The 25929-nt window shown below is 39.4% G+C and overlaps 1 protein-coding gene across 1 annotated transcript in view; it reads right to left on the bottom strand.

Moving 5' to 3' along the window:
• Window positions 1-21748: 21748 nt before the first annotated feature.
• LOC149832585 (putative protein arginine N-methyltransferase 6) overlaps window positions 21749-25929 on the bottom strand; it is a 40656-nt gene continuing 36475 nt past the window's right edge. The window contains exons 12-13 of the mRNA XM_090014592.1: window positions 22367-22485; window positions 21749-22284 (exon numbers count right to left, since the gene is read on the bottom strand). Coding sequence (XP_089870718.1) covers window positions 22242-22284; window positions 22367-22485 — 162 coding nt within the window. The 3' untranslated portion in view covers window positions 21749-22241. The remainder of the gene's footprint in view (window positions 22285-22366; window positions 22486-25929) is intronic.

The following is a 25929-nucleotide window of genomic DNA, read 5'->3' as shown; positions in this document are numbered from 1 at the left end:
AATTTCTCCATAACCAGTCAGATCCTTCTAACTGGGGCATTTTTATATATATAGCCCAAATTTGGTGTGTTTTTCTTTGCCACTAAGCTCGGCCATGAGCCGGCTTAGTAGCGAAGAGGGGCATCTGTAAACACCCCAAATTTTCACTCACCTCCTCAAACATTTCCACCAAGCATCATCATCCAGCCTCTGAAATCGCTGGAGGGCAAAATGGTCATTTTCTGAGCCCGGACCTTGCAAAAGTCTAAATTTCATCTGCAACTCTCAAATTTTCTCTATTTTTATCTCAGATGTTCAAGATTTTACTCTTGACAGGAGACAGACATCTCCAGAGTCTTGGTTCAAGGTTACATTGCATAAGACATGACATTGCATATCATTGCACGAGCATTTCAAATTACTGCATTGCAAAGCATGTCATTTCGAGGTCCAGAACTCTTGATTTTAAAATTTTCAATCAAGATTAGAATTTCAACTCTTCTCAAAATTGATTTCAAAACCCTGGGTCTTCAAAATTATCAATTCTTCTCATTTTACCCCCAGGACTCTGAATGTCAAAATATTTTTTTCTCAGGAAAACGATCTGGATAGTTCTTAATGTGGATTTCAGTCACTTCACCTCAGATTTTGCCCTTTTGACAAATTTCAAATATCTTCCTTTTACAAAATCGCCCTACAAGGGCCAACTCTTTCCAAAATTCCTGTTTTGCCCATTAGTCCAGATTTTATGAAAATTTCAAAAAGAAGTTGTGGTTTTATCCTTATTTCAATAAAGAAGCAATGTGGGACCCACACTGAGGTGGTGTCACACAAGCTTTCCTTTTGAAAAATTGAATTTTGAAAAACCCAAAAATATAGGAGCCTTGTCCCCCGGATTGGTGCCACTTGTCCTTTCTCTCTCCTCCCATTTCCACGCCAAGTGTTAGTGTGGGGCTACCTTCAGAAGCCGCCACATGTCATCCCATTTATATGCCATGTGTCACCCTATCCATCCTGCGCCATGTGTCATTCCAAGACTGCCAGGAGATGCCAAGTGTCATAGGTTGTCCTGTCTAGAAAAGTGGAGCTTGTCTCCCCTGAGGTGGCGCCACTTGAAGTGTGTCTCCTGAAGGGGACACGTGTCAACCCCTCCTTCCTTCTAGAAAAGTAGCCTGACACATGTCCTCTCCCTACTTTTCTCAGAAAAGTAGGAGACATGTGTCACTCCTAAATTCCTACAAAAAAGGTAGGCTTGTCTCCTCTGAGGTGGCGCCATCTGGAGTGTCTCCTGCAGAGGACACATGGCAAGCTCTCATTTCCTCAGAAAAAGCAAGTGCCATGTGTCATTTTCTGCTTTCTTCAGAAAAGCTAGAATTCAAATATTCAAAAATCCCCATAGGTGGCGAAAATCAAGAACTCCTACCTTTTTCATCCTGTCTGAGATGGCGCCACATGGCTTGGCCCACCTTCTCTCCCCTCTGCCACGTGTCATTCTCTGCTTCTTTCAGAAAAAGTAGATGACACATGTCTTCTCCCTACTTCTTTCAGAAAAGTAGGAGACACATGTCACTTCTGGCTTTCTTCAGAAAAAGCAAACCATTCAAAATTCAAACAAGGCACTAGGTGGCAAAAATCCTGAGCTCTGATTTTTCCAGATGGCCTGAGATGGCGCCACATGTCCCTTTCCCTCCTTTTCCTCCCTCTTGCCACATGGCATTGTAGGAGCCACCCTGAGGTGGCGCCACATGTCCACCCTCCATTCCTCCAAGGCCAACCTCCATTTGAATTTCAAACTTCCCCCTGAGGTGGCGCCATTTGAGAAAGCCTCTCCAGACAGCTGACACTTGTCCGCCACATGTCCAGATCTCCTTTCTCCAGAAAAGGTAGAATTCAAATTCCTCTGAGGTGGCACCCTCTGAGCCCATTGCTTTGTCCTTCTGACATGTGTCAGACACCTTTTGAGGTGGCGCCATTCCAGGAATCCACTTGGCTTCATTTTTATTTTTTATTTTATTTTTTAAAGGTAGCCCACCATGAGGTGGCGCCACCTGAAGACTCCCTACAAAAAGTGAATTTGAAATTCAAACTCCAAGAGAGCACCCTCTGAGGTGGCGCCTCCTGGGAGTTCCCTGCAGAGAGAATCAAGCAAACTTTTGAAAAATTCCAAATTCCCCCTGCTGAGGTGTCTCACCCACAAAATTTCCATTTTTTTATTTTTTTCAAAAAATCAAAATAGCCTTTTGAGGTGGCGCCACCTGAGGGCTCCCTGCAGAAGACAAATTCGAATTTCAAACCCCTCAGATGACACCCCCTGAGATGGCGCCACATGGAGGGCTCAGATCCAGCCTGTTTGAATTTCAAAAAAATTTCAGAAAATTTATAAAAACAAGGGTTCACGCCCAGCCTAAGGAGATCATTTTTTTTTAGCTCTTGTGAACTTGGAAAATCCGACCCAGCCTTCCTAACATCTGATTTTGAACCTTGGAAATCGTGCCCCCTTTTGCGCATTGAAGAAGGTGGAGTAAAGTTCGTGCCGTGGCCAATCCGATTCCAACAGAGCTCGATTTTGGTGGACCATCCGAAGCCCGGAGCAAAGAACGAAGGAAGCTCGTGATAGCTGCCCCTTTCAAGAGCTCCTACGCTGCATAACGAAGCAAGGTGCACTTCTTTTCCCCTTGATGTGATTCTATAATCCGAATCGGGAGTCGTTTGAAGAAAGAGCTCATCCGAGGGATGGATTGAGCTATTCTCATAAAACGACATATATAAAAATGTTTTGTTATGCTTCCTTGATGATTTTTAACATTCATATAGTTAGCTAGGTTTAATTTGCATTTTATTTCATTCATTTAGCATATTTCATGAATTAATTAGGATTAATTTAGCCTTTATTTCAATTCTGCTTATTTTTAGTAGGTCTCTGTTTTTGTCAGTCAGTCCACACGTCATTTCATGCATTTTTTTTTATTAAAAAACCCAAAAAAATCAGGGAATGCGCCCTTAGGTGTCCCTAAAATTTTGCCAAAAATTCGGAGGCATTTAAATTTGTTTACTGTGGTAAACATTCAAAATGGCAAGTTGGGTTTTGTTACCCGGGATACGTTTTGAAAATCATTTGCCGACTTGTAAAATCGAGATATCCCTCATGGGAGATCTGATTTTCGATCCGAAAGCTGTTATGAACTCGGGAGAATATCTAGTTTTTAATATGATTTTTAAAGATTTTCCTGATTTTTTGTATGTCTGAAAAAAATCCGAGAGTTTGGGACACGTGTCAGAGCCTAATTTGGTCCTCTGAGATCTTGGATCGACTTAAAGCTATGGTTTATCTTTGTGTGTTGCTCCAAATCCAAAACTGTAAAAAGTGAAAGTGGTGTCCAAGATGTCTTCTGTTTGAATCTGAAATCCTGTAATTTTTAGAACAGTGTTGACCCCTGCTGCGGATTTTTCTTGTTAGTCCCCTGTTTTGCTACATTTGTCTGTTCTGTTAGTTTAGGCAGAAATAGTTATATTTTTATCTGTGTTTCCGTTGATCAAATGCCGAAGTCGTAAACATGAAAGTTGTTCATGTAGGTATCTTGCATAACTCTGATTAATTTCATAAATTTCCATGGCCTTTTTGTATTTCTTTAGCATTTTTCATCAGATTAGTGTGATTTTTACCTCTGTCAGAACTAAATCTCTGTTATTGAACTCACCATGGCTCAAATCCCGAGGCTATAAAAACCAAAAATGTTCCATTTTGAGTCTTTTAGCAGTATGAAAAATATCAGAAGTTTTCATGGTGTAAATCTTGAATTAGCATATTAAGCATTGCATTTGGTTCGGATCCATAGGCAAAATCCATCATTTTAGGACTTTCTTTGAATTTTAGCATTTAAATCATATCATTTTGTGATTTTTAGCATTCTAGGTTGTTTATCAGAGTAAGTAAATGCTTCATACCGAATTTGGTGCAATTTGGAATCCATTTGAGGTTCGGATTAGCCATAATATCAAAACAGGGTCCCGCAGGACCCGGATCCAAGCGAAAAACAAGCGAAAATCGTTATTTTTGATAAATTGCAAAATACCAAATTCTGATTTTACAGTCTTAATGTGTCTAGCAGCATGTCATCATATCTCTTACTGCATTTCATCATCATTTGATTCAATTTGAACTTCAAAATCTCAATTTTACCAAGTTTTCCTTCAAAAAACCCTGATTTTAAAGGTGTAACTTTAATTTTAGGGGTATTTTGGTCATTTTAACTTCAATTCCGAATTTCACATTGTTTTTCACTGAATTTCTAGCATTTTCATCATTTCAAAATATCAAGGAAGCATGAGAATAGGGTTTATATCCAATTAAATCCAATAATTTCATAATATTATTGGAAAATTTTGGAAAAACCCACATATTTGAGCTAACCTTATTTCAAGTTTGGCAGGGACATTCAAAAGAAGGAGCTGAAGTCTGCAAATTTCTTTTACTTTCCTTATTTAGTGATGTAATAATGTAAATTTTAGAATAAGAGAGTTAATTTCCTGCTTAGACTAGGATGCATGTCATATAGTTTGAATTTATGCAAATATCCTGCTTATGTGATGCATACATCTTATTTCAAAAGCACTATGGATGTTCACGAATGGCACGTGCACCAACTCTTAGGGAGTTGATGGACTCGGTGGGATACATATTTACGGCCCTAGTCGGAATATGGACGAGACCCAGATCCATCATCTTTCTACTAGTCACATTGAGCCTACACTCTTAGGCTATCTTAAAATGCACATCATATTTCCAAAGTTTTCAAAATCATGTGCATCAAATCAACTAAATTCTGAACATATTCATGGCCACAGTCAGGATAGGTGAAGGATTTATCTTGACTTAATGCACAGAAAATCTTCTCAAAGTGCATTCATTCACTCATGTCATTTGCATCATGAAATCATTGATTTTCTCAAGATTTTCTCAAGAAAACTTCATTCTCAAGAAATCGATTTCTCAAGAAATTCTAAGGATTTTTCAAAATCGGTTTTCCAAAGACAAGTTTCTCCACAGTTTTCCCTGGAAAAAGTCATTTTTCCAAGATTTTCAAGAGAAGTGTCTTACCTTTTTCAAAGTCAAAATCGATTTTCCAAATATTCCAAGATTAAGATTCTCTGGATTTCAATTTCCCAAGCTTCAATTTTCCTTTTCCACAAGGGATTTCCAATGAATTTCCATCATTTTCCTAAGAAAATTCTCAAAGTCCAAGTTTTCCTAAGAAGTGTTTCCCTTTTCAAATGTTCACCCTTTTCTCAAGAATCACTTCTATTTTCCCAGGACTTCCAATCATTCATGATTTTCCCTTTATAAACTTTCTCGAGATTTCAAGTCTTTTCATCAGAGTTTCCTGAGAAATTGACTTTCAGCTTTTTCCTGAGAGAATCTTTTCAACTCCAAATATTTTCCAAGCATACATCATGTTTTCCCAAGCTGCATTTTCCAAAATCTCATAGCACATGCCTGAATTCTCTGTGCATTTAGGATAGAACATAACTTTGATAATTTAACTAAGTCAAGCATAGTTTTGGTCCTTGGTTCGATTACCCCTGTTAAAGGCGGCAGGAACGGTCGAACCTCGTACCGACAGGTCGAGCCCCATCCCATGGATTTTCCCGCAATTTTCAAAATGGAGGCGAGTATTTCAAAACAATTTCCAAAATCCGGTCAAAGTTTGAATCGCGAAAGCGTTTCCTCTTTCTCTCTTCCGCAAGGAAGGGAAGACGGGGGAAAAATTTCGCGACGACAACAGGATACTACTAGAACCGTCGATATGGAAGGAACCTGATACATCAAAGGAACGAAAAATGGAAAGTGTTACTATTATTGCTCAAACGAGACTCGTGTTGAAAAGGTAAAAGTGAGACCCTTTATTTTCACCTTTTCTGAGACAAGCATAGTTGAGCCATTATCGTTTCACTTTGGTGAAAATGATAATACTCATAATTGCTCCGTCTCTTCAATTCCCAAGGAATTGACTTCAGTTGGTGAAACTAGTAGATCATGAATCCAGAGGCAATTTAGCATTGTACCTTTGGGTACGAACATGCTTCATGGGCTGGAATGCATATCTACTATCACACCCTGTGTAAATTTGGAACACAACGACCTACCTTTGGGTAGAATCGATGTTTCATAAATTCACACACAATCATAATTATGAATCTTAATACGGTCCAAAAAATCCTCAATTAACACGACTCAGATCACTTTGGTGATTGATGAATCGGTTAATCAAAATCTTTTACCGAAAAAATTATTCGTATTATGGAGCACACCCATGCACACATTTTAATGCATGTATATTCATGACATAATATCAGTTTATACTACAACAAAAATGCATAAACTAATTATCATAAATTTAGTCATAATTCATGCTTAAAATCATCATGCATAACTTAAACAACGCTAAATACATGAATTAACATGCATAAGTCATGCATTATTCAAAATAAATACTTTATAAAGCATGAAAAATAACAAAAGCATGCTCATATGGGTAAAACTCAGGGTCCTCATGCAAGGAACCGATCTTAAAACACTCTGAACCGGTCTGAAAACGCCCCGAACCGGTCATCTAAGGGTCCGAACCGGTTCTGAATCTTATAAACCGATACATAATATGAACAAAAGTTCATAAAACCCTATAACCGTATGCCAAAATCCCTATATTTCTTTATATTTATGAAAACAGGGTCTCAGCATCCCGGAACCGGTGAAAAACTGGAAAGAACCGGTCAAAAACGGCTCTGAACTGGTTCCGGAAGGGGTCGGATCAGGTTCCTGATCCGATTCAGTCTCAATAGTGTTTGGATCCTGCATTGCATGGATCCGATCCGGTTAAAATGGGATCCGGGCCTGACCCGACCCAAACATAATACGGATCAGACCCGGCCCGAACAGAACCCGGGTTAGACCCGGTCTGAAACAGGCCCGGGTCGGACCCGGTCCAAAACAGACCCGGGTCGGACCCGGTCCAAAACAGATACCGGGTTCGACCCGGTCCAAAATGGACCCGAGTATGACCCGGTCCTTCATGGACCCGGTATGACCTGGTCCAACATGGACCCGTGTATGACCCGGTCCAACATGGACCCGTGTATGACCCGGTCCAACATGGACCCGGGTATGACCCGGTCCAGACCGGATACCGGGTTCGACCCGGTCCGAAAAGGACCCCGGGTACGACCCGGATAAAACCTGATCCGGGTCTGACCCGGTCCTTAATGGTCTCGGATCGGACCCGATCCAAAATGGGTCCAGATCAGACCCAGACCCGGAACCTTTATGGGTCCGGGTCAGATCCAAAAAGTAAAAAATGCAGACCCGATCCATCCAAAAGGGTTTGGATCGGGTCTGTCCACGGGTCGGCTCGCCGGACCCAATCCGGTCCGATTTTTAAAACCTAAAACAGAAACCCGATGGTTTCTGTTTCAGTTTTAGGGAAAACCGAAAAAGGGTTTTCAGTTTCCCCTTTTTCCGGTTTCACGGCGACCCACGTCGTCGTCACGGCGACCGGCGCAAATGTCGGCGACCTGCGTCACCCCACGGTGACGCTGGTCCGGCGTCATCCCTCCCCGACAGAAGACGTCGCCCCACGGCGACGATCCACGGCGTTGTCGTCCGATGGCTGAAATGCATGGCAACGCCTGCCAGTCCGGCAACAGCCCCGGCGACATCAGCAAGGATGTCGCCGGCCAGTGGCCGCCCCTCCACGGCGAATCGCCCCACGGCGATCAACCCAGCCCGATGGCTGAAGGAGCAGGGCAGATCAAAAAATGGGGTTTTAAACCCCTTTTCGCCATCGGCCGATGACATCTTCCGGCGAAAGCACACCGGCGACTGACGGCGCCCTACGGCGACGTCCTATTGCTGGCACCGGCTGGAATCTCCGGCAGACGCCCCGGCGACGGTAACCCCAAGCAGTGAAATGGGGGTTTTGATGCCCCTGACGCCGGCCATCCGGCGTTCAACCACGGCAACATCTCCTGCATAAGCCGACCACCCCGCAACCCAACGGTGCAGGGGTTTTCTGGTGACGGCTCTGGCAATACTACCGGCGACGGCAAAACTGGCCTGCAGCCCAACGGCCACAGGTATAAAACATTTTTTTTAAGGTTTGCCAGAACAAGGAAAAAATATGTTGCCTTTTTCCGGTGACATTTGCCGGTGATGACTGTCGCCTCACAGCGACAGTCTTCGGCTAATCGGTGGTTGTCGCCCCACGGTGACTCCACCGACGCCAAAAATGCCGTTACAGCCTACACAGCCACGCGCAGCGGGAATGCGTGGTCGTGGGCCCATAACCCATTGTTGGGCGAAAACCCTGTAAAAACAAATAGACAGGGAGCGTACCTGGATTCGCCATTGATTGTGTAGGTGATTCGGCGTTCTCCTCAGCCGGTCGACGCCCACAATGAGCCCAGGCCTAATGTCGACGGTGAGCAGGACCCGTTCTGCTGCTCTTGTATGCAGAACAATATTTTGGTATGAAAATGTTACGAAATCTCATCATTTTCGTAACCCCAAAACCACTTTATATAATGGAGAATTGGGCAGTTACGTGAATGTGGTCTCTCCACATTCACGTAACTCCCACCCACTACCTCCATCATCCAGTCACTTACGTGACCCACTAACATGGTGTCAAACCGGGTCAGACTGCGGGTTGGACTCGTAACCCATAATGTCCAACAGTCCTTCCTTGCCTAACTTGGGCGCTCACAAAGATCATAGCTCCGCTCATGGCGCTCCCGGCTCCCCTGCTGAACCCTCGCCAGCCAGTCTCTGGCACCCTCATCCTTAATTGGCCAGATTTCACGACGTCGATGCCCAAGCCTTCAAGATTATCTGCTCTCGCCAGAATTCCTGTAACAAAAAAAAAGACGTTAAAATCTAAGAGGATCGATAATGAATCAGATGATGAAAATGGTGGTCTCTCCAGGTTGTTTCATTGCTATTTAAATAACTACACCAACCAGAATATCTGCATAAAGTAACACAACAGAATTGCAGCAACTAGAATATTTACAACAGAATATATTAATGTTACAACAAAAAACTGCCTCATCTCAATCAATGCTGTGAATCCTGGATATAAGAAAATCAAATCTGGTATCAAAATCACATAACAGATTACTTGTCTCAACCAACTTTCCATTTTAACAGGCCACCTCAAGTAGACAATCCTGGATCAGTGATTGCCAATTTGACCTGTAACTTTTCAAACACATCACGTCCAACCGACTTGGTGAATAAATCGGCTAGTTGTTCTGACAAAGGAATAAAACATGATTTGATTTCTCCATTGCAATCGATTTTGATGTGTTTGGTCCTCTCATGAAAAACAGGGTTTGTTGCAATATGTAAGGCTGCCTGGTTGTCAAAGTACAAATTCATGGGTTGATTATGTTGAATTCCTAGGTCCTTCAAAAGGCTCTTAACCCAAGTAAGCTCACAGCTTCCAAACGTCATAAATCTATACTTTGCTTCAGCAGACGATCTAGATATCGTATGTTGCTTTTTGCTCTTCCTACTTATCGGACTATTTCTGATCATAGCACAATACCCATTGGTCGAACATCTAGTCATAGGACATGATGCCCAGTCTGAATCACAAAACTCGTTGATCTAGATCAAACAGTTGAAGACATGAGGATCCCTCATCCTATGGTGCCTTTTACATACCTGAATAATTTGTTCATGGCTTATTGATGGGTAGTGTGTGGTTGATACATGAATTGGCTTAGAATCTGAAGCGCATGGACTAGGTTGGGTCTTGTGATGGTAAAATATATAAGCTTCCCAACTATTTTTCGATAGTGGGTGAGATCTTTGAGTAGCTCTCCATGTTCATTGTCCAACTTCAGATTTTGTTTCATGGGAATGTGAGAGGGTTTGACTCCAAAGTAGCGAGCCTCCTGCAATATCTCAAGGCAATATTTCCTTTGAGATAAGAAAATCCCACTTCGTGATCGTGCTACTTCAATTCCTAGGAAATATTTTAGCTTTCCTAGATCTTTTAACTGAAACTTGTTGTTGATGATGGTTTTCAATGACATCATTCCTTCATAGTCATCTTCTGCAATGATTATGTCATCTACGTAAATGATAAGGAATATTTTTCCACTATCACTTACTTTTGAAAATAAGAAGTAATTTGCTTTGGATTGTACGAAGCCCATGAGTTTGAGTTGATCTGTCAACTTGGCAAACCAATTGCGAGAAAATTGCTTTAACCCGTATATGGATTTGTTGAGCCGACATACCATATTATCTTCTTTTCGGGAAAAACCAGGAGAAAGTTACATGTATACTTCCTCTTTCAGGTCTCCATGCAAAAATGCAATGTTGACGTCAATTTGAAATAAGTGTTAGTTATAGATTGCAGCCAATGCAAGTATGCACCGAATATCATGGTAACCTTTGCAACTGGTGTAAAGGTTTTGTTGTAGTTGATTTCCTCAGTTTGTGTGTAGCCTTTTGCCACTAGTCGTGCTTTATATCGTTCGATGGATTCGTCAGATTTATACTTGATTTTGTACACCCAATGGCACCCAATAGGTATTTTTCCTAAAGGCAGATGTGTGAGGGTACAAGTGTGATTGTCTTCTAATGCCTGCACTTCAGCGCTCATTGCTTCTTGCCACTTTGCATCCTGCATGGCTTGAAGAAAGGTTGTTGGCTCTTTATGTTTTACGAAGGCTGTGAGAAAGGACTTGTGTGTAATCAGATAATTGTCATTTCTGAGATAGTTAATGAGAGGATAACGAGTACCTTTGGATTGTGCAATTTCCTCACTCAAAGCTTCTGAATGGAATGCTGAAAAAGCTGAAAAACATTTGTAGTCTCTTAAATGCATGGGTATATGCTGAGTCCGCACATAGCGCCTAGAAGGCTCATTGTGAGGTGGTGGATCCAGACTTGGTTCTGTAGGTTCATGATGAGTATTGTTTGGCTCTGACTCGTTTGGCTGATGGTTGGCTTAGGCGGATTCGGTGACAGGTTGTGATCCTTGAACTTCATCCAAAACGTGATCGCCTATAGGAAGGGGTAAGACAATGCATTCTTCATCATGGGATTTTGGTTTGTTTTGGAAGGGAAAACTTGTCTCATAAAATTTGACATCACGACTGGTGAAAACAGTTTGATTTTCAATGTCATAAACCTTATATGTAGCATGCCCATACGGATATCAAATAAAAATGCATTTAATGGCACAAGTATCAAATTTGTTTTTCTTATGAATGTTGACAGCATAATAAAGACATCTGAAGGTTCTAAGATGTTCATATTTAGGATTCTTTTTTTGCAAAATCTCATAAAGAGTTTTATTCAAAATAGGGTGCAATGGCAGCCTATTCAAAATGTAGGTTGTCGTCAAAACGCTTTCTTCCAAAAATTGTAGAGGTAAATTTGCTTAGAACATTAAGGCCCTAGCGATATTGAGTAAATCTTTGTGTTTGGGTTCTACTACTCCGTTCTGTTGAGGTGTAGTGACGCAACTATTTTGACGATCAATGCCTAAGTGACTCAAAAGTTCTTGAACCTCATGAGAGAAAAATTCAGAGTCGTTGTCTCTCCTTATACGTTTGACACAAATCCCATATTGATTTTTTATTAGTGCCAAAAAAAATTTGAGTAACTCGTAAGTTTCAGATTTATGCCTCATAAGGTAAGTCCATGTGCATCTTGAAAAATCATCAACAATAGTGAAAAAATAGTGGGCTTTTGATAAAGAAGCAACGTGGTAACCTCCCATATATCACAATGGATTAATTCAAAGACCTTTTGGGTAGATATGGAGCTCGAATGAAAAGGTAAGTGAAATTGTTTGGCATAATGACAAACCGCACAATTATCAAGAGTTTTATTGAATTGAAAATGAGCATTAAGCAGGGAACTTATTTTTTAGTAAGGAGCATGCCCAAGCAGATTGTGCCATGTTTGGGAGTCGATACCCATGCAAGACGTGGCAGCAACACATGCATTATCCAGTGCGTACAAGCCATTGGATAGCCTACCCGTTCCAATCATAATCATCGAGTGAAGGTCCTGCACATTACAAACAAACTCGTTAAAGGTGATTTTGCAATTGGAATCGCAGCATAATTTTGGAACATAAATAAGGTTGAAGGGAAATGTAGGAATGTGTAAGATGCCTTTAAGGGTAAGATTGTGGTTCAAGGTCACGTCTCCCACATCAGTAACTTGAGAAGTTGTTCCATTAGGAAGGCTCACGGGTGAACACTTGGCTACTTTTGGGATATTTAGTGCTTCCAAGGAGTTGGTTATATACCTGTGTCAATGATCCAAGTCAAATGAATATAAGGGGTTTGGTTTTTACCTGCGAGATTTATTTTTGGCTCACTGCTGGACTGAGATTCTTTTGACATGAACTCAGTGAATTTTGTAATGAGTTCGAGAGAAAAAAAAAGGTTGGGTTCCATGCTGGAGGCATTAGTGGCATTGGCTTTGATGCATTGTTGTTGTTCATCAAAGGACCTACTTGGGTATCCCACGAGTTGGTAGCAGGTGATCACACTTTAGCCGACTTTTGTTTCTCCCTCTAATTGAAAATTCTCTTCCTTGATCATGTTTTTGTAAAGCAACCACTGCAATGGACTCTGAAGCAGTCGGTATAGTGTTGAGTTCTCTCTGTCTTTCTTCTTGAATAATGAGATTGTAGGCTCTTGAGACGGTGGGAATTGGGTCCATTAAAAGGATTTGACTCTGTACACTATTGTAGCTTTCGTTTAAGCCCATCAGAAATTGAATCAGTTGGTCCCTTTGCTGTAATTCATAAACAACCCTCATTGCACCACAAGAACATTGTGGAAATGTGACATATGATGCAAGCTCATCCCATAGTCCCTTCAACTTTGTGAAGTATGCTGCCACAGATGACCGCATCTGCTTACAACTTATAATGTGCTGTTGGATTTTATATATGTGAGGGGCATTAGTTTGGTAAAAATGTTGTTTTAGTTCAGACCATACCTCAGTCGCAGATTCGGCATATAAAACAATAGATGAAAGATCTTTGTGGAGAGCGTTCAGTATCCACGACTGAACCATATTGTTGCATCGCGTCTATGATGCAACGAGGGATGGTGGCTCAGATGACTTCGAAATAGTCCCATCGACGAACCCCATCTTATTTTTTGCTGTGAGTGCCATGGTCACGGCACGATACTAAGCAACGTAGTTGTCTCCATTTAGTGGTTATGAAACCAACATGGTGCCCGGGCTATCGGAATGATGTACATAGAATGGATTGTCCATATCCATGGCTGAGATAGTTGTCTCCTTAGTCACAACTTCAGAATTTTTTTAGCCATCTTGATTCAGAATGGCTCTGATACCATGTTAAAATCTAAGAGGATCGATAATGAATCAGATGGTGAAAATGGTGGTGTCTCCACGTTGTTTCATTGCTATTTAAATAACTACAGCAACTAGAATATCTACATAAGGTAACACAACAGAATTACAACAACTAGAATATTTACATAAGGTAACACAACCGAATATGTTAACGTTACAACAAAAAACTGCCTCATCTCAATCAATGCTGTGAATTCTGGATATCCGGTTGATGGAGAAATAATAGGAAAATCAAATCTGGTATCAAGATCGCATAACAGATTACTTACCTCAACCAACTTTCCATTTTAACAAAGGAGCAGGAGATTACCAAATTCAACCTATAACCGTAGGGGGAGTTTCCACAAGCACTTTGTAGCGCACAAGATAATTTGCTGCATAAGGGCATCATTAATGGTTGTGGGATGCCTGGAGGTACAGATAAATCTAGTTGCTTGACCTAGATGATAACTGGGGATCAGGAGCTACATGTCTATGTCTAGTGCAGCATAGGTTGTGATGTGAGATGGTTGATGGTGGTTGTGAGATAAGTTGAATATAGAATAAATTCTCTTGAACATACCTCCACCCTTCTCATATAACAATGTTTCTTGTCAAAAATGTACTTTTTAGAAAAACTCTCTCAATTAAAAGGTCTCTCTAGTTTTGAAAGAATTATAAAATTCCACACTAATTTTCTGTTTTGCATCACTTTTCCTACATCTTTGTTGCTTCCAATCGTGACTTTATTCTTTTATCCATCAACCTTCGGGGCAGGTTATATGTGCACCATCCGAACATGCATTGTAGCTACAGTGCATGTTTGGGGTCCCGACTAAGCGTCGTGTGGCACTCAGTTGAGTGTATGGGGGGGTGTACACCGCCATACGTCAATCTGCAGGTTGTACGGTGGTGTACGGCACCCCCCATACACCCGACTGAGAGCCACGCGATGCTCAATCGGGACCCCCGAACACGCACTGTAGCTACAGTGCATGTTCAGGAGAGAGACCTTTGAAGCTTATTGTCAAGAGCGCACCAATGCTAGAGTCTCTAAGAATCGGCCTTAGTCTAAGGAAAATGGTGGAGTGGGCTGCCATTACTAACGAGCTCGTTTGCTTGCAGAAGATGTATCCTCAGCATAGAAGGACGCAACGATGAACGATACAGATGTTTTGGTGATCTCTTCTATAAAAAATTGAGTCTCTAAAAGATAGATATGTGTTCAACGAAATTGCCCTCTTATAGATAGGCAAGGGCTTTTGCCCCTGTCGATCGACGGAAGGAAGAAGAAAAGAAATAGAGGAAAAAGAAGTAGTGTGAATATAGAAAGAATTTCTCATATCATACGGATTTCACAGGTTAAATGCTCATATGTCCGAGTATTTATGATGAAAAGATAGAAAACGTTATATATGTATACCTATATGCACATATATATATATATATATATATATATATATATATATATATATATACATATATGACATATACAATACTTTATGAGACAAGAAAGATGAGGATTGAGGTTGGGAATGAGTGTAGGTGTTGTTGAGATACTCACAGGAAGTGATATGATATACAAGATGAGGGATGTATTAATGCAGTGGTATAGTGAAGAATGCAATATGCTGTGTATGAAAGACATGAAGATGGAGGTTTACAAGGGTATGCCAATGATGGGGCTCGTGCTTAATAAATGATATGTGACAACTTTTAGCAACATTGTTGAGCCTAATATCTGAATATATATGGGACCACTAATATATAAATGACTAAGTGCAAAGTATCGACAAAGTGTTATACCAAAAAAAAAAAGAAAACCTAAAGAAAATACTATTTTAACTAGAATGGGGAGGGTCTATCAAGATACCTTGATAATGATACAAATGAGTGCTATAATCACAGGAGTGTTACTGTGAGAAGATGGGATATGGATGCCTAAAGGATGGGTACAAGTTATTAATATGATGCTGTCATATGTATTGAGATGATCTAGAGGTGGATTTTGCTATGAAGGGTGACATTGGGTAGATAAAACAATGACATGGGAGATGAATGTTGGGACGGAGTTATAGCAACAGGCTGCTGAGATGCCGCTGGAGCTCGTGTTGCTGTAGGTGAATAGTGCAGATTGACATGGTGTGCAGGAGAACACGACAAGTTGGATACAGGTAAATGTGCACTTGCAGGAAATTAATAGGAAGGTGACTATTGTGGACATCACTATTCAGTAGTGCAGGGTATGTGTTGTGAATGGGTGTTTCAGCAGTAGGGGTGATGGAATGAGAAGTATGGCTGATTTCACTTTCATAGTGAAACACAGTTTTCACGGGGACTTCAACAATAGAAACTCAATTTATGTCTACTGTCATGACCAAGCATAATCAAAATTTAACATGCAACAGCAGCAATTCAAATTTACTTTCATTAAAATATGAATCATTGTGAGTTGTAAGAAGGTTGTGAAAAACCCAATGGCATGCTATGAAGTTCTTAGTAAAAGCTATGGCAGCCTTTACAAAGTGGCAATCCCTTGAAACAAGATATATCAGTGTTTTACTCTCATAGACACACCAGACTTATGCCCTGCCATGGAAGAACAGAAATTGCACAAAAAGGCAGTTCATTGGCTATGAATAAAAAGTATTGTAGTTGTTGGGCTTACCGTCATACCAGCCTTTCAGTCGACCAGAGGAGCCAAGGCTTTCTGAGCTAAAACTTAATAAAACAAGAAATCTAGTTCAATACAGCTTTGCAGAACCTCAGAGAAGCATAATTAAAAGGGAACAGAGACCAAAATTTATGATATACGAGATGGTCAAACAATTTCAGTTCAAAACTATAACCTGTAATCCAAAACTAAAATTTCTTGGCCCTGGCATCAACCAATCTTATCAACATTGTTTAGTCTTATTTTCCCTTTTGGTTTAGCATGTGATTTATTCTCATATTATCATACATATCGCAAAAATACAGATGAAGAAAGGATAACAGAGACCATGCAGTGCATCTCTGCTACAATCACCAATGGCTCTTAAAACTTTCAAGGATAATATGACACCCATATAGAAAATACAATAAAGAAGATCAAAGCAGTGGTCGAGGATAAAATTCCACAAAACACACATGTGGAAATCACATGAAGAAATTCCAATGTTTACACAGTCTGGTCTCTTTTCCTAGCCCAGAGCATGACCAATGAAAAATCCCATGGTAACAACTGATATTGTTGGTGGCACGCCATCAAGGGGATCCTGAAAGAATTTGTTGGCCAATGCAAGGGCAAGAAGACTGTTCTGCGTCCTTGCCCCAAACGACATGGTTCTTCAAAGTGCTGCCACATCCGGTACCTTGTGAAAAGCTAAACTGGTTAGAATATATTCAGAAATGGAAGTTGTTGCATGAAATCCAAGAATGAACAGTAAAATTGGTGGGATAAGCTTGAAAGTAACTTACCTCCACATCACCTACTGATGATAGTTTTATTAAGGGTAATCACACTCAAATGTAAAAAAAAAAAAATGGAGAAGAAACATGTATTTTCAAAAGACAGAACGACCAAGCTTGTATGTGCCAATGCCGTCACGCTCATATCCTACAACACAGTGATGTGATCACCATCAATTCAGGCTTAAACGTCCCACTTTCTTCAAATCTGAAATTCTCACAGCTCCCTTTACTGTATACAGAATCCCTGCCATCCTCATACCATCACATAGGCAAAAGATCATCACGAAGGAAAATCGAACATACAAGGTATTAAGGTCGAGACTTAAAACCTTCTTGCAGACATATACAGCATAACACTAATGGAGAGAAAACCATACCCGACCCCTCTTCTATTTTCAGAACACAAAATTACTAAAATCAATACAGATTGGAGATAAATCGAGGGCAAAATAAAAACAATGGATCTATTATTTATCAGAAAGATCAAAGCACAAGAGGGGAATTAAAACTTAGAATAAGACACAAACAAGAGAATATGACTGAAGAAGGGAGATTAGAATGGGCTAGACCATGAATCAAGAGATCAATGACAGTTTAACGCCCAACAGAGAGCCCCAAAACCAATTAGCAAGTCGACCTCTGACTTTAGTTTCTCAGAATAAAAAAAAAAGGTCAATTTGCTAATCAAGTGCAGGCATTGTTGATTCCTGATGGAGAGTCTTTATGGCAGAGGCTGGGAAGATGACTTCACCGTGAAATCAGAAATTTTCAAAAATGAATTAGCAGGGAAATTAACGACATCATGAATCTTCAATCTAATCTGGATTTCTAATTGCATATAGATCAAAAGATCAAAGATAGATGTACCATTAAGCAACGAAATGTGATGGAATAAGGTTACATCAAATGAATATTAACTAATTTTCAGCAATCAAATCAAACAAGAGATAAAAATGGACTAGATGATCTGGTCTAAAGAACAAACTGATGAAGGAATAGCTTCTTACCTGATCGACTTAGATGAATTGTAATGAACACAAGTTGATTCCTCGATGCTTTCTATTAGACTGATTCGGTGCTGATTTGCAGGCCCGCTCAGGTCAAGACAGGAAGATAGGGAGCTCTTTTCCATTACACTTCGTAAGTTTAATAAGAAAACTCCAGCCGGGTCTCCATTTTTGAAGCACGTGGATTGCTCCCATCGCCAGTAGCATCATGATCGGCTGGTCTACAACCATTCCACCTGGTCTGGATTTTAATCGTTTTAAATTTTGATCAGGATGATCTCTCAAACAATCAGATCTACTGCTGAAGAAAAGAATCTGAGGAAGATAAAAGGGAAAGGGGATCAACGAAAACAATGGTTACTATGAATATTAAAGACAGGCATTGAAATTTGAATGTATTGCAATAAAAAAATGCTATTAAATACCATTGAAGCAGGAAATCACTGAAAATGAGGGCAACGGAGTCGTTAGGAAGAAAAAAAAAACAAGTAAATAAAATATTGGATCAAACAAAACACTACAAATCATATGCAAATAAGAGTCTACGGGCGAAATGCATTACAGATAGGAAATAAGAAACAAAACAAGCGAATAATAAATGAATAAAGAAGAAAAAAAAAAGAAGAAGAAGGAAGAAATGAACTATAAAGGAGAATTTGAGGGATGTTGGAATATGTATCCCGTTAATATTGCATATACGTAGGTCGGTTTTGCAATAAACAAAACGACACCACGATGGTTGCGTTAAGGTGAAGGAAACATAAAAAAAAATGAAGGAGACGACACTTACCTTGGCCCTTCATTGCAAGACTAACCTGTATTGCAGGGGCTGAACGAATACATGGTGGAGGAAATAAAGCAAAAGGGAAAATAAGAGAGAGGAGAAGAGGGAATGAAGAAGAGTCGTATACACAGAAGGATGGAGGGGTGAAAGTGATCGATGAGAAATTAGAAGATGGTGGGGTGAAGACGGGTGCCTAAATGCTTCCCCATTGCGTCCTTCTTAAAGAGGGAAAGATGATTCTGGAAGGAGGCCATGCCGTTGGGGATCAACGATGGAGGAAAGGGGTTTCGGTCGATGGGTGGTTAAATGAGGAGGATGAAGAGAGAATGGAGGGAGGCTCCAGCCAGCCGACCCCTTGCGAAAGCTCTCAAAACCCTAAAAAGAAATTCGTAACGAGGTCCCTTGGGTTTTTTATGAATTTTTCAAAAAGGTGCTCTTTTAAGAAAAATTTGCTAAAAGGGGTTTTTATAAGAAACATTTTTTATAAAAGGCTTACTCTATCAATTTTTCGTATTTTTCTCTTCTTTTTTATTTTTTATTCTTTTTCTTCATTTTAGTATATAAAGTTATGAAACTAAGAAAAATGAAGGATTTTAAAAGTCATTTTATAATTTTTCAGAAATATTTACAAAGAGAAGGGTTTTCTAAGAAATTTGGGTTTGATTTCTTCAGAAAATGGGTTTGGACCCAAGTTTTTAGAAAATATTCGAGTTTTAAACCTCAAATCAAGGAATATAACATGATGGATCCAAACGGATACCAGATGGATTGTCTGAGCCTTTTAAAAGGTTATTTTTGGTATTTTGAAATTTTATTTTGAAAATTTGGATAACGAAGCTCAGATTTGAATTTTGAACACTGGGTCCGGATCCGGAATCGAGTTTGAATATATCAGCATGGAATTCAATCCAGAAAATCTAAAGAATAATTGAATTTTAATCTTTGAAATTGCTTTCATTTTCTCAGAAAATGGGGTCAGGGGCAAAAAGGATATTTTTACAAAACTTTGAAAAATTTGAGGTGTTCACAGTGATTGACTATTGTTTGAGTTTTATCATAAGAAATGTGAGAAAATAGAAAGTTATATGGTGTCGGAATAAAAGGACAACCATAAATGTGAGAAAATAGAAAGTTATATGGTGTCGGAATAAAAGGACAACCATAAGTTATTGATAATGTTATCTTGTAAAAGTATGCATAGCAAAAAAGATGTGGATAAATTAATTATGCTACAGTGGAGTAAAAAGATAAAATTATCTCTAAAATAAAAAATTATTCTAATGTATATATATGGTGTTAATGGTCAACTAAAACAAGTATGAATGAGAAAAATATAATGCTGAACAATCAATAGGTTGATGATGACTATTGTTTAAGTTTAATTGAACGAAATGGTAGAAAACAGAAAACTATATGGTGCCCAGATAAAAAAGACAAACTAGCATATTAAAACAATAGTAAATTATTTATAATGCTATTTCCAACGTGATGAAATGGTAAAGTACAACAAAAATGAAATGGATAAAATGATTAAGTAGTAGTGGTATAAAAAAGACAAAACTACCTCTAAATATGAAACAATGTTGATGTTTACCTGAAGCAAATCATATCAAATCCAAGTATGGTGATAAATAATAAGACCTAGGATCCGAACCCGAAGGTCCAATTAATAGATGGATCTAGGTATAGTTGGTAAAATTTTATACCAGACCCGAGTTCAACCCGAATTGCGATTAAGACCTACAATTTTTCAATGTAAAAATGATTAAAAAAACTAGTATTTTATTGGGTATGGTCTAGGTATGGTTCATGTCATTCTTATCGGGTCCGAGTATGGTTTCTCTTATAGTGGACCCCATTAGACTCAGGTACAGACCAGATATCATACTAAAAAATCAATCCCAAGTCTGATTTTACCTGACCAGATTTGAACTAAACCCAACCCATTGGCACCCCTAGCTTGGCGTATTAGGATAAGGTTTATGCCGCTAGGGAAGCAGTCTAGGTTCAAATCCTATGGGTGTCACTCCTTGCATAAGCTGACAGGCAACTAGTTAGATATGGTATTGGCCGCATCTAATCCGTATCCGAACCATTTACATCTCTACCAAGTAGTAGTATGCACGGTTCCCAAGTGAGATGTGCGGGAGATAAGCTGAGTATATCTGATGAAAATTATGTAAAATATGACTCGTAACTGCTATCAACAAAACTTTGCTCTTAGAAACTTGGAAATCGTAATTGCTATCAACAAAACTTGGATCTTAGAAACTTGTGTTTGGAATGAATCTCGAGATTTGAAACTATACCACCTGCCTAGCAGCCTAGGTCCCATCCCCTACGCCAAACCCCTTTGGAGCTATTGTGCCTATGTGTGATATGCATTGTTTGAGAGTTGGCAATTTTGGGACATTGCACATTAAAATAAAAAACCTTTAAGGCATGTTTGGATGACCAACCACCTCAAGTGCACCAATAGAAGATGGCAATTTATCAATTACGATTTGAAATACACTCACTAGAACAAGGTGGGGATGTTATCCTATTCCGTTCCACAATGCAATATCCCAACTTATCCCAATCTTCGGAAAAGTTGGTAGAACCCAAACCGGCAGCCTCAAATGATCATGCCCCTTAACCTCATTGAAAAAGTAGGCTTTTCAATAGGATGGCGTTTTAAATAGGCTTGCAAATCAAAGGGAGGTCTCATGCATAATGCCAAATATGAGCCATTTTTCGAAAATATCATGATTTTATCACCAGATTTTCATAACCTTATTTAACCCCCAAAAAATGCAATATCTTCAAAACGTCACTTATTTGAAAATGTGATATATTGTATATATTTATATATTTTTTAAAAGTTAAATATACCAATATTTTCCCAAGGAAGAACAAATTCTTTAAAATTTATCGCAAGATTTCCCTTTGCCAAGAAAATCCCGATTATGACATTTGTGACTACGGTCTCTTTCATGTAGGATGTCGGAGATGCTGCACATGGGCAGCTCGAAAACTAGGCCTTGGATCAGTACAAGTTTAAAACTAGGGCATGAAGTCCAAGCTTTATCCCATGAAGACTTGGCTCTTCATATACTACCAACTGAAATAGCAATTCAAATAGTCTTCACTAATAAGTGTTCCGACGATACTTGATGAGGATAAACCTCACTAAGTTCTACAAAAAGTACTGCAGCAGTTTCTTAACATGAAATAAGATGGCAAAAGTAACATTTTGTGGAGCTCGAGAAAGAGCTTAACAACATATGATATAACAAAAGAAAAAATATACAAGCTCACCTCCAACACCCACACTTCTGCTGTTTGCTAAACAAATTTCAACAACCACCATGTTGGATTGGAGTATAGTGGCTAAGATCAGCCTCTCTTGCATCCAGTCAATAGCTGAAATGCAATAAAATATCTCTAACACTGCCATCTAGATCAGTGGTGCATTGCCACGCTCTCAACTGGATAAGATACTGCCTTGAATCTTTAAACTAAACCCTTCCTATCCTCCATATCTGGTGAGTAGTGGAGTCACCACAAGTCACAGTTTGTAAAGGCCTGGTAGAGGGTAATCAAAGAAATTCTTCCAAAATTGAGGAAAATGAAGGGATCACCGCATTACAGATTCTTTGACAAATGATCGTCCACCTGAACTGCAACACCACAGTGTTCGTCAACAACACAGTCAAGAAGAAAACATCATGAAAAACAATTTCTGTGATAAATTCAACTCACGCATATTCCAGATGAATATTTAAGAAGCGAGGATTTTCCTTGCTCTGTGACAATGTTACAGATCCTTCAATTATCTGATCTTGCTTCACCTCTATCGGGTCATAAAAGTACAACAATGTCTGAAATAATGTACCATTTCATACAGTTAGTAGACAAGTCTTCCTCATGATGTCACGTGCACATGCGCTCAATGTTCACAAGTTCAAATTTCTGTTGTAAATATATAGTTTCCTAAAGGAACTACTGGAAGCAACATCAATTAAATTTTTTATTCAAATATGAGCGAAAACAAAAAAAGAGACAAAGAAAGTAATAATCAATAAAACTTACTACCGAAAAAAGCCACGATGACAACCCAGTACTGATTTCCCATCGACTAGTGAGACAAAAATCCAAACACAGACATGTGCATTGAGTGAAAGTCAACTTCCAAACAGATAGAAGCACAAATGTGCAACTATGCTTGAAATGGTTAGAACACCCATGTAGCACCACAGGAAGTACAAGATGAGTAATACAAGGATACACCCATGTGGGGGCACATCCACCTGCAACAATAACTCATACATCATGAAAAAAGATTGGGTTCAAATTAGTCAAAGAAATGTTGGTCAAGGTCACAAGCTACGGGCTTTTGCCTAGAAACGTTAGGAATTTCTTAGGAACTGCAAAGCATGACTGTGACAAAGAATCACTTTTTTTCTCGTTTGCCTAGGCCAAGGTTAAACCCCTCCATCACTGACCACACATTGGCAGGCCTCCAGTTGGTAACGCCCTTGGAGTAAACTTCCAAGCCACCCACCCAGCACCGGGGGGAGTACACCCAACTTCGACCTTGTGGCAGGGGTGGCCCCTGTAGGTTTCGAACTTGTGACATCCCGTCAACTTCATGACTACCATAAGTCGTCCATACTGTTAAAATGTATACTCAAAAACATTATTGTAAATATAAATATATATACTTATATACATAGAGATACGTATACATATATTATATGTATACGTATCTCTATATATAAGTATATATATTTTTCCATTTTCCCCTTTTTTATTTTAGCCAAAAAGGGTATTTCTGTCTTTTTAATTTTGCACATATTCCATTTGGAATATGCTGTATTTTTTTCCTTTTATTTTTTGTAATTCCTTTTCTTTTATTTTTTCCTTTTTGCTTAAACAAAAAGGTGCATTGGGGGTCTCCCCAATAGAGTCGTTGGGGAGCCCCCAACGGTCACAATTGTGACCGTTGGGAGCTCCCCAACGACTCCTTTGGGGAGCCCCCTCTTGCACCTCTTCTCTCTTGTATAAATAGGGGTGTTCCCCCTTGTTGTAGAATAAGCTTGAGAGTCTCAAGCATTTGCTTCCATTTTATGAAATACATGCATTATTGCATGTTTATTATTTATACGTTTCTTGCGTATTTTGTTCAAGTGTTGTGAGAGTGCTTTCGTGCACTTCTTTTATAAAGTATTTGTGCTTGTATGCGTATTGTCTCTTCGTAGACAATTTCATATGGTATCAGAGCAAGGTTGGTGATTAAAGATCGTGGGATTCTCCTTTTTTCGAGTGCCTCGAAAATCGTGCCTTCGGATCTTTAGAGATTGAAGTGGTGGATCTTGCTTCTCAAATATTTTAGAAGGATCTTGTGCAAGCTAGAAGTTGAAACATTGTGTTGGTACGCCCCTTTTCTCCTTCTCTTTACGCATTAATGGGTGAGAAAGAGTCTCACTTTGCTCTTGGCTTCAAGTTGAATGGGTCCAACTATCACATTTGGGCCGGGAACATGGAGGCTCATATAAAAGGAAAAGGATTGTGGGGTTATGTGCAAGGCACAATTCCGGAACCGGAACCCAAAATAACCGTAATAGACGGAAGTGAAATCAAGATTCTTGAGGGAGAGGAAAGAATCAAAGCTCTTGAAGAATACTCCAAGAAGCACGACGAATGGGAAATGAAGAACTTCAAGATTCTTTCTTGGTTCTTCGCATCCGTCGAAACAAAGATTAATGTCAACATTATCAAGTTCAAAAAAGCATCGGAAGCTTGGCATTATCTCGAGAAAATGTATACATCAAGAGATCTATCCCATAAATATTACCTTCAAAAGAAGGCTCTCTCCCTTACTTAAGGTGAAATGTCTATTAGGGAATATTTTGCCGACCTTTCCTCTATTAGGGATGAGCTTTCTATGCTTGAACCAAAATGGAGTGGAGAGGCAATTGAACTCCGCCACAAGCAACTTGAAGAAGATCGGTTCTTCAATTTTTTGAATGGGTTAAGACCGAAATTTGAGCAAATAAGGTCATCACTTCTATCCTCATTTACTCTTCCCTCTCTTGAAGATGTTCTCACCAAATTAAGTGGTGAGGAGACTCGTATGAATTTATGTAAACAAGGATCAAATGTTCTTGTGGTTTCTTGTAATCATGAAGAAAACAATGAGGTCAATGTCGTATCAAGACCCGAAAATAATGTAAAGACCTATCGTTCTCCTCATTTCAAATTCCAAAATCAAGGAGGAGATGGTGGACAAAGAGAAAAGAGGGACTATAGCAAGACTATTTATCACTTTTGTAAAGAACCGGGACATATCAAACCCGTATGTACCAAATGGAAGAAGCTTCTCGCTATGGCCACCATCGGTGTACCACAAAAGGAAGAGGCATCATCAAGTGGGTCACTCTCGTTAAATCAAATAGTGGAAGCCCTTCAACCTCTTCTCAAGGGAGCTACATCCGGTGCCGCCGTGTCTACTTCTTCCATTCCAGGTAAAGTCTCTTGGCTTTTGGACTCAGATGCATCTTTTCATATGTCCCCAAACATGTTTTCACTTTTTGATTATTCAAAAAATGTTTCTCCATCCTTTGTTTCCACTACGGATGGAACCTCTCTTGAAATTAAAGGAATAGGTAATTTTGAAACTCAAGATTTTTTCATTCCAAAAATTAGATTTATACCTAAATTTAACTTAAACCTTCTCTCTGTTTCTCAACTCTCGGACCATGGATGCGATATTAAATTTTCATGTGAGAAATGTTTAATACAGGACCGCTGGTCCGGGAAATTGATTGGGGAAGGCTTTAGAAAAGGAGACTTATACTATATGGAATCTCTTCAAGTTCCAAAATCTTTTTGTAATGTTGCCCGGAACAAAGATATAAACATGTGGCACAAAAGACTTGGTCATCCTAATATCACCAAGTTATCTTATTTGCATTTTGCAAAGGATTTATGTAAAAGTTCATTTTCCTGTAATGATTGTATTCTCAAAAAAATGCAAAGTTTACCTTTTGAGCAAAGAACTATGTTCTCATCTAAAACCTTTGAAATTGTTTATTCCGATGTTTGGGGACCTGCACTTGTTGTTTCAAAGGGAGGCTTTTCTTACTATGTTATTTTTGTGGATGATTTCTCCAGGTATTCATAGATCTATTTCCTTAAGTACAAACATGAAGTTTTTACATGTTTTAAAACCTTTCACTCAATGATCAAGAATCAATTCAACAGTAATATAAAGATTTTTAGAAGTGATTCGGGAGGAGAATATCTCTCCAAAGAATATCTCT

The sequence above is a fragment of the Nuphar pumila genome, chromosome 7, assembly GCF_984573655.1.
Source record: "Nuphar pumila chromosome 7, dmNupPumi1.hap1.1, whole genome shotgun sequence".
Lineage (NCBI taxonomy): Eukaryota > Viridiplantae > Streptophyta > Magnoliopsida > Nymphaeales > Nymphaeaceae > Nuphar > Nuphar pumila.
This window is presented reverse-complemented; position numbering and strand designations above follow the sequence as displayed.